A 12,234-nucleotide genomic window follows, 5' to 3' on the forward strand; every position below is an offset into this window, starting at 1 on the left:
CTTGTTTAATCTATTTGATCTCGAAGTACAAATGTGACATCTATTTTATAAAACATATATTTGGCTGTTGCTAGCTTCAGGTCGCGTGCAAATCGAAACTCATTTTTCTCTGTACAATCAACTACAATGGTTTTAATTTACTTAGTACCCTAAGGTTTTGCTGACTGACATTTAAGAAAACACCTCTAATTTAAAAGTACGGTTGTTTAATTGTTGAACATACTCGACCACAGACCTCTCTTGTGCCTAAATTATATCCAAACGCAGTCTGGAAATCAACTTGTTTGGCTGTTTGTGACAGTCTCGGTTGAACTCTTCAAAGTGCCCCCAAGAGTATATGTAATTTATTTCCTAATTAACAGCTGGACTGATAATTACGAGCCAGCCATGTTTGCTTCCTCCGTGGTCTACAGGCACTCATTTGGGTTTGGATTAGTTCAGCTCTAGGAGCTCTCCAGTGGTCTGAAGGGACCCACAGCCACCCACTACATAGATAAACAAGTTTGGACCTATTATCAATGGGGAACTTTATCCTCCAATTACTGAATCCAATTAAATTGGCCTCTTTGAATGTCTTCCCACTTGCCACTGTAATGCCCAAGCACTGGAGAGCCTCTAAAACTCATACTCAGTGAGGGGTAGAAAGATGGCATGCTCATAATTGGTTCTTCTGAGGGTCTGTTTAAATACAACTTCATTCGCCCAGAACGTATTTTCCATTGGGAAACACATTTGTGGAATTGGTCCTGTAATAATCGGAGGTCTGTCTGCAAGTTAACTCTATTAATAAGTTGTTGTTTAGTTGCTATTGGGAAATAGTACTGTTGAGATTCATTTGTCCCTCTGGAAAGGGACTGTGTTCTCTAAACTGAAAATATGATTAAAAGTTAATGAGTCATGCAGCAAGATATGAAAACGTTATAATGGGAGCAGATTGCAGAAATATCAGAAATATATGTGGCACTGACTGTGTAAAACGATTACCTAACATTTTAGTTATGGTTATGCACTGTAATTCAAAAAGCAAATTAATCCTGTACAAGCTCCCTTACAAATACCCTCGGTATACAGTGGGGAAAAAAAGTATTTAGTCAGCCACCAATTGTGCAAGTTCTCCCACTTAAAAAGATGAGAGAGGCCTGTAATTTTCATCATAGGTACACGTCAACTATGACAGACAAATAGAAGAAAAAAAAATCCAGAAAATCACATTGTAGGATTTTTAATGAATTTATTTGCAAATTATGGTGGGGATCATGTCATTTGACTATTTATTCTTTATTAAAAAGCAATCTTTGCAATCTGTTGTCTGTTCGACGTTTTTCTTCCACAAAATTGACAAGTTTCTAAATGTGAATGGGAAAACTATCTTTCATTCCTCTCTCCTCTTAATACTAATGAATCAGGAAACTTCCAACATTATTTTCAACTCACTCTTACAGATCTTACAGATCTTACAGATATTCTTTGAAGTCCCCTGAAAGAGACAGAGACTGTTTGGATAGTCCTTACTATTTTTCTCACGCGATGTGTTACGTAACATTGGCAATTAGACTTGCTCTGTCTTTCAACCTCCCTCATAGCCTCTTCAAGTTAAAAAATGTTATTTGAAAATTATGGTGGAAAATAAGTATTTGGTCACCTACAAACAAGCAAGATTTCTGGCTCTCACAGACCTGTAACTTCTTCTTTAAGAGGCTCCTCTGTCCTCCACTCGTTACCTGTATTAATGGCACCTGTTTGAACTTGTTATCAGTATAAAAGACACCTGTCCACAACCTCAAACAGTCACACTCCAAACTCCACTATGGCCAAGACCAAAGAGCTGTCAAAGGACACCAGAAACAAAATTGTAGACCTGCACCAGGCTGGGAAGACTGAATCTGCAATAGGTAAGCAGCTTGGTTTGAAGAAATCAACTGTGGGAGCAATTATTAGGAAATGGAAGACATACAAGACCACTGATAATCTCCCTCGATCTGGGGCTCCACGCAAGATCTCACCCCGTGGGGTCAAAATGATCACAAGAACGGTGAGCAAAAATCCCAGAACCACACGGGGGGACCTAGTGAATGACCTGCAGAGAGCTGGGACCAAAGTAACAAAGCCTACCATCAGTAACACACTACGCCGCCAGGGACTCAAATCCTGCAGTGCCAGACGTTTCACCCTGCTTAAGCCAGTACATGTCCAGGCCCGTCTGAAGTTTGCTAGAGTGCATTTGGATGATCCAGAAGAGGATTGGGAGAATGTCATATGGTCAGATGAAACCAAAATAGAACTTTTTGGTAAAAACTCAACTCGTCGTGTTTGGAGGACAAAGAATGCTGAGTTGCATCCAAAGAACACCATACCTACTGTGAAGCATGGGGGTGGAAACATCATGCTTTGGGGCTGTTTTTCTGCAAAGGGACCTGGACGACTGATCCGTGTAAAGGAAAGAATGAATGGGGCCATGTATCGTGAGATTTTGAGTGAAAACCTCCTTCCATCAGCAAGGGCATTGAAGATGAAACGTGGCTGGGTCTTTCAGCATGACAATGATCCCAAACACACCGCCCGGGCAACGAAGGAGTGGCTTCGTAAGAAGCATTTCAAGGTCCTGGAGTGGCCTAGCCAGTCTCCAGATCTCAACCCCATAGAAAATCTTTGGAGGGAGTTGAAAGTCCGTGTTGCCCAGCGACAGCCCCAAAACATCACTGCTCTAGAGGAGATCTGCATGGAGGAATGGGCCAAAATACCAGCAACAGTGTGTGAAAACCTTGTGAAGACTTACAGAAAACGTTTGACCTGTGTCATTGCCAACAAAGGGTATATAACAAAGTATTGAGAAACTTTTGTTATTGACCAAATACTTATTTTCCACCATAATTTGCAAATAAATTCATTAAAAATCCTACAATGTGATTTTCTGGATTTTTTTTTCTCATTTTGTCTGTCATAGTTGACGTGTACCTATGATGAAAATTACAGGCCTCTCTCATCCTTTTAAGTGGGAGAACTTGCACAATTGGTGGCTGACTAAATACTTTTTTCCCCACTGTACCATAGCCAAACTTACTGAAGGATTTACCGTATTTACGAGCAGTACCTAGTGCAGTATATAATTGGCTTTTCACGTGATGATTTTCAAGGGCTCTCAAGTCAAAATAGAACATAGCTATTGCCTTAATGAGACAAAGACAGACACTCCCACACCTAATAACAACACAGTCAATTTAGTCTCAGAATTAGCCTAGCTAATTATCTGCAATGTATAAATAGGGTTTTCATCTCTGATGTTGATTTGTTTTCGTTTTTTACATTCCTGACAGTAATGTTGGAGGGATATTGAAGAACAGACAGAGAGGTGTGTTGGATGAGTACTTGGGGACTTCGTGGGAACTGAGGACTGAAGGGAATTGTGTCATCCCTCACAATCTCCTCTCTCTCCCAGGTCCCCTACCGCAGGCTCTGTTTAGTCTACTGCTAAGATCCGTTTTGTTTAGGGATGCTTGTGTTGGCTGGGACCCTGGTGCATTTTCTAGTTAGGTTAGAGAAAAGTTTTTCTGGATCTCAGTTGGCAATGTGACATGCTTATTTGGAGAGAAAAAAGCTAGAAACAAGCGTACTAAGAAGCGTCCTCTGTTCCACGAACGCGATAACTCCTTGCACCCCGCTGCGTCCTCTTAAATAATGCCTATTTTTGGCAGAGAAGACTTCCCGGTTTCTAGAAAAGGGGCCGACTGTCTGTTACAAACAGACTAGATCACTAGGACTCATGTTCCTTTGATCTTGAGGGACTCATGAGTGCAATGGAAAGCGTTGACCAATTATGAAGTGTTTAGCATTTAGACTGGCTTTTACAGTTGCAGTTGGTTATATCTCAAGCGATCAGAGACATCGGAAAAGACGGTTGGTTAACAATGGTTAATGTGGAATGCTACAAATCCAAATATTTATTGGAAATTGGTTTCCTTCCTATTAACGCCAATTAAATAAATATCCTTTGCTTTACTGGACTGATGAAAGCTAAAGAAATGTACTTCTTCTCAAGGAATACAATTAATACTGATATGTATTGCCAAACCCTTCAAGTAAGTTTTAGAGAAAAAAAGGTCTTATTTTTTCTCTCCTCCGTGTGGTTTTGCTGGAGTGGTGACTGTTTCAATAGATTACCATACTGTGTTCAGAGAAAGTTCACATCCAACATCACCAGGCTGACCCAACTTGACATTTCCTTATTTTGTTTGTGAGAGGACGTCATCTGATTGATTTCTAACCCAAAGACCTAGGAGTAAATTAAAAGTTATTAGGATGCAAGTCCAGAAAGTGGAAAACTTTACACACACCAAAAATGCTACTTTTGTTTTCACTCTGTGGCTCAACGAAAACTTGTAACTCACCAAACGGCAGATCTACTGCCTGTCCTGTGTCCGCATCGTAGATCTCCTCCTGGTAGAGGAGCTGGATCTGCGGCTAGTGGACCCAGAGGGGTAGGTCACTACCCGGGAGGACCTTCCTCTGACCTGCAGCCCCTGCGCTTCCCTCATGTCCCGGGCCATCTGAGACAGGGTCTGGCTGGGGTTCGTCTGGAGGCGTTGGAAGAGACTCTCCCTGGGCACAGTCCTTTCTGGGCAGCTGAAGGTCAGAGCAACTCCAGTGTCTGATTTCATCTCTCTAGAGAAGCCGTCAGAGGTACCATCAAAACAGCGTCCAATGGCGATCTCCTTTGCCACCCTTGGGTTCTGGTCCGTGACTGTGTAGATCCCATAGTTGTGCCCCAAGGGGTCGACGGGGGCCAGAATGTTGAAGGCATGTGACTCGTTGTTCGGTGAGGTAGGGGGGTGCTTGGTCAGGTACTCCTTTAAGAGGCTGTTGATGCCCACTCTCCGACAGTTGCCCTGTGGGAGGACTGATACGAGGGACCTATCGACTGCGGCTTGGTCGAAGAGCATGCCACTGCACTTGAACTCGAGGCAAGCTGCGGAGATGTTGGTCACGTGCATGTCACGGGTGCTGCGGATGTCTCTGATGCCGTACAGCTGGCCTACAGTCTCAGGGTGTGTGCCTCCATGGTTCTGTGACCTTATCATGACCTCCCTTTGCCCCTGGATCTTGACCTTGATGAAGCAAGCCCTGAACTCCTGAGGGTTGGGCCACCAAGAGAGGTAGTCACCTGTCCACGATGTTAAGTCGTTCTCTTGAAAGGGCACAACGTTATATTCGTATTTGTCCTTTTCCACTCGGAAGAATCGGAAATGGTTGGCATTGATTTCAGCATTTTCACAGGCTATTAAACTCTGATAGGGGTATATTGGCCCGTTGGTCTCTTCCAAATTATTGGGGTTGGGTTTTGCCAAGTTGATTCTGAAGGCTGTTTTCTTGAGAGCTGGATCATCGTGGTCTGAACGCTGGTAGTCTATCTTGTCTAAGTATGGCTGAGACACTCCAATGATGTTTGGGTTCATCTTGGGAGTTGAGGGAGCTGCTTCCAGTTCTTCACCACCCATAATGCCTGTGACGTAAGCTGTGTAAGCATCAGGCACCTGAGCATCACAGAAAGCTGGCAGGCAGGCTCCGTTGGGTCCGGTTATCACACTGTCAAAGCGACCCCATGCTCTGGGGTTAGAGGAAAATCCAGGCTTGGGCTCCAGGTTTATCAGGCTGATGACCACACCTTCCAACTGCTCAGTGGCCAGGAATTTGTCACTCATGTACGCCCTCACTTTGACGTAGCAGCGGCGGTTCTCAGGCACATCCAGGTTGAAAAGTCGACGCTCCCTGATTTCCATATTACCTATGAGGAAAGTGCGCTCCTCTCGCTTGCTCCGTCCATTACCACCAGATGTGGTCTGAGTGTAGTGAAAGTCACTCTCCTCCTCCCAGACACCTGTGTCTGGGTTGAGGGACCACAGTTTCATTTTGGGAATGTGCTCTTGCATTTTGACGTGCTGCGTGTCTAAGAGTACTTGGACTGCTCCAGCCCCCAGGAATTCCTGGTTCGTTTCATCTCTGAAGTCAACGGAAAACATCCCATATGTCCTCAGTGGAAGCATGTCACCCTCATCGTCCACAAAGTTGAGATCACCAGGCGCTGCAGCAGCTGTGGTGATGTTCCTGGGGTCAATAAAGGTGACACTGGCTTTCACCGTACCTTCGTACACCTCCCCATTGTTTTTGTGGAAAGAATTTGGAGGTATGACAATCTGTCCAATGGGGTCCTCTCCTTTGATTTCTCCTAAGTCAATGGTATTTGTCTCTCCAGCATTGATATCAATGGGTTCCTGCTTTCTCATCACCTTCACGTCATGGTAAACAGAGCCCCCTCTCTTGTCAAAGATAAACACCTTAGGAGTGTCAATGAATTTTTCTGTGGGATCCACAAAGTTGACCACCAGCCTCTCTGTGTCTGGGGTTATATTGAGCGTGAAGCCTCCTTTGTACCCTGTGGTGCCCACTCTCTCCTTGCCTATGTACATGTGCCCGAAACGCAGTGGTTCATCATTGTCAGCTGTGACCACCCTGCCACGTACAAGCACCTTGGGCACCATACACTTCTGGCATCCACACTCAGTCACAGCTTTGATGGGCAGGCTGTAGCTCCCACAGTCGATCACCCGGCTCTCCATCTTCTGGACCCCGCAGCAATAGCCACCTCCATCCCTGCAGCGCAGGTCGAAGTCCAGGGAGCCTGCACACTTGTTGTGGAGGCAGCGGCCGGCGTTGTAGAGCTTAGAGTCAGTCCCAGGCTGAACACAGTCCACAGGCAGCCTAATGAGGTGGTTCTCAGGTGTGGGGTTGCATGCCAGCGTGCCTTTAGCTGTGGAATACACAGTGCATAGAGTTAGCTATGATATTGCACTCATGTTTTATGGATGTAAACACACACATGCATAATGTATGCACATTATGCACTGAGTATACCAAAAATTAGGAACACCTTCCTAATATTGAGTTGCATCCCCCCTTTTACCCTCAGAACAACCTCAATGGATTCTACAAGGTGTCGAAAGCGTTCCACAGGGATGCTGGCCCATGTTGACTCCAATGCTTCCCACAGTTGTGTCAAGTTGGCTTGATGTCCTTTGGGTGGTGGACCATTCTTGATACACACAGGAAACTGTTGAGCGTGAAAAACCCAGCAGCATTGCAGTTCTTGACACAAACTGGTGCGCATGGCACCTACTAACATACCCCGTTCAAAGGCACTTACATTTTTGTTTTGCCAATTCACCCTCTGAGTGGCACACATACACAATCCATGTCTCAATTGTCTCAAGGCTTAAAGATCCTTCTTTAACCTGTCTCCTCCCCTTAATCTACACTGATTGGAGTGGATTTAACAAGTGACATCAATAAGGGATCATATCTTTCACCTGGATTCACCTGGTCAGTCTATGTCATGGAAAGAGCAGTTCTTAATGTTTTGTATAGTCATTCACTCATACAAAATTACAGATGCAAATGGCCCACTCTGTCACACTTCCCATTAACCAACCAAATTGATGTTTAATTACCTATAATTCCGTTTTCATAAGTAGCATTAGTATAATTGTGTGTAATTAGTATGCATTTGTGTGTAATTATTGTTGGAAAAATTGTACAATTTTTCTTACATGTACAGTGGGGAAAAAAAGTATTTAGTCAGCCACCAATTGTGCAAGTTCTCCCACTTAAAAAGATGAGAGAGGCCTGTAATTTTCATCATAGGTACACGTCAACTATGACAGACAAAATGAGAATTTTTTTCTCCAGAAAATCACATTGTAGGAGGAAAATAAGTATTTGGTCAATAACAAAAGTTTCTCAATACTTTGTTATATACCCTTTGTTGGCAATGACACAGGTCAAACGTTTTCTGTAAGTCTTCACAAGGTTTTCACACACTGTTGCTGGTATTTTGGCCCATTCCTCCATGCAGATCTCCTCTAGAGCAGTGATGTTTTGGGGCTGTCGCTGGACAACACGGACTTTCAACTCCCTCCAAAGATTTTCTATGGGGTTGAGATCTGGAGACTGGCTAGGCCACTCCAGGACCTTGAAATGCTTCTTACGAAGCCACTCCTTCGTTGCCCGGGCGGTGTGTTTGGGATCATTGTCATGCTGAAAGACCCAGCCACGTTTCATCTTCAATGCCCTTGCTGATGGAAGGAGGTTTTCACTCAAAATCTCACGATACATGACCCCATTCATTCTTTCCTTTACACGGATCAGTCGTCCTGGTCCCTTTGCAGAAAAACAGCCCCAAAGCATGATGTTTCCACCCCCATGCTTCACAGTAGGTATGGTGTTCTTTGGATGCCTCAGCATTCTTTGTCCTCCAAACACGACGAGTTGAGTTTTAACCAAAAAGTTCTATTTTGGTTTCATCTGACCATATGACATTCTCCCAATCCTCTTCTGGATCATCCAAATGCACTCTAGCAAACTTCAGACGGGCCAGGACATGTACTGGCTTAAGCAGGGGGACACGTCTGGCACTGCAGTATTTGAGTCCCCGGCGGCGTAGTGTGTTACTGATGGTAGGCTTTGTTACTTTGGTCCCAGCTCTCTGCAGGTCATTCACTAGGTCCCCCCGTGTGGTTATGGGATTTTTGCTCACCGTTCTTGTGATCATTTTGACCCCACGGGGTGAGATCTTGCGTGGAGCCCCAGATCGAGGGAGATTATCAGTGGTTTTGTATGTCTTCCATTTCCTAATAATTGCTCCCACAGTTGATTTCTTCAAACCAAGCTGCTTACCTATTGCAGATTCAGTCTTCCCAGCCTGGTGCAGGTCTACAATTTTGTTTCTGGTGTCCTTTGACAGCTCTTTGGTCTTGGCCATAGTGGAGTTTGGAGTGTGACTGTTTGAGGTTGTGGACAGGTGTCTTTTATACTGATAACAAGTTCAAACAGGTGCCATTAATACAGGTAACGAGTGGAGGACAGAGGAGCCTCTTAAATAAGAAGTTACAGGTCTGTGAGAGCCAGAAATCTTGCTTGTTTGTAGGTGACCAAATCTTTATTTTCCACCATAATTTGCAAATAAATTCATAAAAAATCCTACAATGTGACTTTCTGGATTTTTTTTTCTCAATTTGTTTGTCATAGTCGACGTGTACCTATGATGAAAATTACAGGCCTCTCTCATCTTTTTAAGTGGGAGAACTTGCACAATTGGTGGCTGACTAAATACTTTTTTTCCCCACTGTATCTGGTGGTTACTTATACACACACACACACACACACACACACACACACACACACACACACACACACACACACACACACACACACACACACACACACACACACACACACACACACAGACACACACACAGACACACAAACACACACACACACACACAAACACGCACACAGACACACAAACACACACACACACACCCTTTATTTCTTTTCACATTGCTGAGAGACATCCATGATCAGCCAAGTTGCACTACAAAACATTCATAATGGGGTAATTAGATGTGAACTTGGGGAGAACATTTGTTCACCAAGCATCCAGATGGGAATGGGAAAGAAAGGAATATTGTTCGCCCAAATGTTGACCAAATGTTGGCAAAAGGAATCATGTGCATGATATCATGGCTGAGTTTACGCTCCAGTGTTCCTGTTAAATTCCCCATCCTCTAAATAAGCAGATTGTTGCAGACAGATGGAACAGCCTGATTAACCAAATGTGTAATTTCCTGGCCCCTCTGCATTTTTCAAAAACGAATTAAAATTACAACAACTAAAAGAAACAAAAAGAAAATGGTAGTCCTGTCTTTTAATATGAATGAATTGAATAGAATATTTTATTAACTAACTAACTGGAGTGTAGCCTAATGTTCCCTAGTGAAGGGAACCACACTGGGTTGGTAGCGTAAAGCAGGTTAATCATTCTTCACTCAGAGCCTTGGTGAACCAGGTGTTGTTCTATTCACAGGGGCAAATCTCTCAGGCTGTTGTGACTCAGAGCCAGAACATATCCTCCTGTAGATTGATTGCTTTAGCACACTCCCCCGCAGCCCCTTTTTGTCAATCTTTCTCGTGGCTAACAAGCAACTGGGGAATACGCACAATGTGTATCTACCCCGCACGGATGCAGAAACGCATACCTGTCTGACTAACAGGATTTATTGACAATCTTGGATTTCACTTCAATAAGGGGAGCTCTGGAGAAGTGGGATTTTGGTTTTTACTGTCCATTATAAATAATGTAAATAATCTTTGTTTAGAAAAGGCTGCTTTCGACCAATGTAAACATAATAAAACCTTACTGCGCCACATACTGCCAGATTCTGGAGGCCTTGATATTTTATGATCTTATTTTTCTTGGGTGTATTTATTTGATGTAACAGATACAGTAGATTTTCTGTGTTTTTTTCCCCTCGCTCTCATTCAGTTTGCTGCAGTGTCTTTCCATACTATCCATTCCTACAGGTACAGTACAGGATTTGATGGATAGGGTCTATACGTACCGATAACGCTGAGGAATGCCTGGGAGGACTTGATGCTTCCTGTTTGGCTGCTGGCTTTACAGTAGTAATGTCCTGTCTGCTCAGACTTCAGGTCTCTCAGCACCAGATCCTCTTCATATTTGAACACGTTCCTGTCCAATAGGGTCCCATTGTGATACCTGGGGAGAAGAACATGCGATTAAAAACCTATACTGAAAATCTAATGTTTGTAAGTTGTTTAATATAATGTGTTATCTAGTCATGCTTCCAAGAAACTTTTGTAAGATTTTTTTCTGGCAAATGAACAAAGGAATGCATTATCATACCAGTAGTATTTGTCTTGCATGGGCGACCCTGTTGCCTTGCAGCATAACATCACACGCTGTCCCTCATAACGCACTTTGTCCTCTGGGTGCTTTACAATGTATGGCTTCTCTGCAAAGCAAAGCAGTAGGAAACAAATCCTTAAAAACCTGGCTCTGGGACTGTTGTGAATGGTACCACCGAGGCATCATGATCCCATAAAACTTAATCAGGCCTATAGTTTCTTGTTGGTCTCCATACTTCAGAAAAAATATTTGTGTGGGATTATGGTTAAAATACTGCCCCTGTGACTACATTTATGTTTATTTAGTTTCCATGTATATGTGCATGTAACGGACTCAACTACTTCAGACTTTCCTCCAGTGGTCCATATTGTAGTTTTATATGTCCTTCCCATAGTCTGGCTACAGTAGATGGATGGTTATAATGACAGACTGACTGGCTCAAAGCAGTACTAAGTATATAGAGAACATACTTTATCATTGGGCTTTTTGTTGATATTACTAACTTAGTACATCTCACCTGCAGACTTTAGGACCGCCCGTGCCCAGGATAACCCGGTGCTGTTGCTGGAGGTGGATGCAGTGGCGGGGGCGAACTTCTCCTTCCTGATGTAGAGCTGGGTGGGGGAGATGGAGCACACCCCTGGGAGCCTGAAGAGGCCCTTGGCGTCAGTGCGGGCACGGATGATCTTGGGTCGGCTGGCCAGCGCTATCCTGGCCCCCACCACGGGGACACCGGTCATACTGAGTACCTCTCCCTGGAGCATGTGGCCCACACACACACAGCAGCTACAGTCCTCACTGGGACGGCCCTCGGGACACTCACGCTTACACTTGGCTGCAGATACACACACACAGAAATACACAATAACACCCACACACAATACATTCAGCATACCTTTACACATGATTAGAATGATTATTCAGATTTTACAGCCATATTGTGTATTTCTCTTTAGATTCAAGACTTACGTCGGCATGGATTCTTCCCACATTTCTGGATTTCAGCTGCTCGTCCCACGCACTGCACCGTTACAGAGGTTCTCACACAGGTCCTCCTCCTGATCCTGCGACCCTTGCCGCAGGTCACTGAACATGCGCCCCACGGAACCCACTGAGTCCACTTGGCTAGTCAAACAACAGAGACATGAAACATAAACATGAATGATCCATATAATGTAACTGTAGCTTCAAGGAAAGGTGAAAAGAACGATGCATTGTAAACATATTATCACAGGACTTTTGCCAGGCTACTGGTCACCTGATGAAAGTGTGCCTTAACAGAATTGTTACATATTAGGTCGTTTCCTCCTCTTTACGGGAGATAGCAGAGACAGTGCTGCCACTGATGACCATTAGAGAGGGAAGTGCACAGTGACAGCCTCCTCCTGATCAAAGCCCCTGGCATGTGGAGAAGATGGCTTTATGTGTTAGGTTCTAGACATCACCTTTTTTTCTAAGAATGTATAGTCTATACATTC

The 12,234-nt window shown here is 44.0% G+C and overlaps 1 protein-coding gene across 1 annotated transcript in view; it reads right to left on the minus strand.

Annotated features, from left to right (window-relative positions):
• Positions 1 to 3,020: 3,020 nt before the first annotated feature.
• Positions 3,021 to 12,234, minus strand: part of LOC121576766 (cartilage intermediate layer protein 1-like) — a 31,762-nt gene continuing 22,548 nt past the window's right edge. The window contains exons 5-10 of the mRNA XM_041890203.1: positions 11,726 to 11,881; positions 11,274 to 11,591; positions 10,754 to 10,862; positions 10,449 to 10,606; positions 4,386 to 6,802; positions 3,021 to 4,270 (exon numbers count right to left, since the gene is read on the minus strand). Of these exons, the coding sequence (XP_041746137.1) occupies positions 4,398 to 6,802; positions 10,449 to 10,606; positions 10,754 to 10,862; positions 11,274 to 11,591; positions 11,726 to 11,881 (3,146 nt within the window). The 3' untranslated portion in view covers positions 3,021 to 4,270; positions 4,386 to 4,397. The remainder of the gene's footprint in view (positions 4,271 to 4,385; positions 6,803 to 10,448; positions 10,607 to 10,753; positions 10,863 to 11,273; positions 11,592 to 11,725; positions 11,882 to 12,234) is intronic.

This window comes from Coregonus clupeaformis, chromosome 11, assembly GCF_020615455.1.
Source record: "Coregonus clupeaformis isolate EN_2021a chromosome 11, ASM2061545v1, whole genome shotgun sequence".
NCBI lineage: Eukaryota > Metazoa > Chordata > Actinopteri > Salmoniformes > Salmonidae > Coregonus > Coregonus clupeaformis.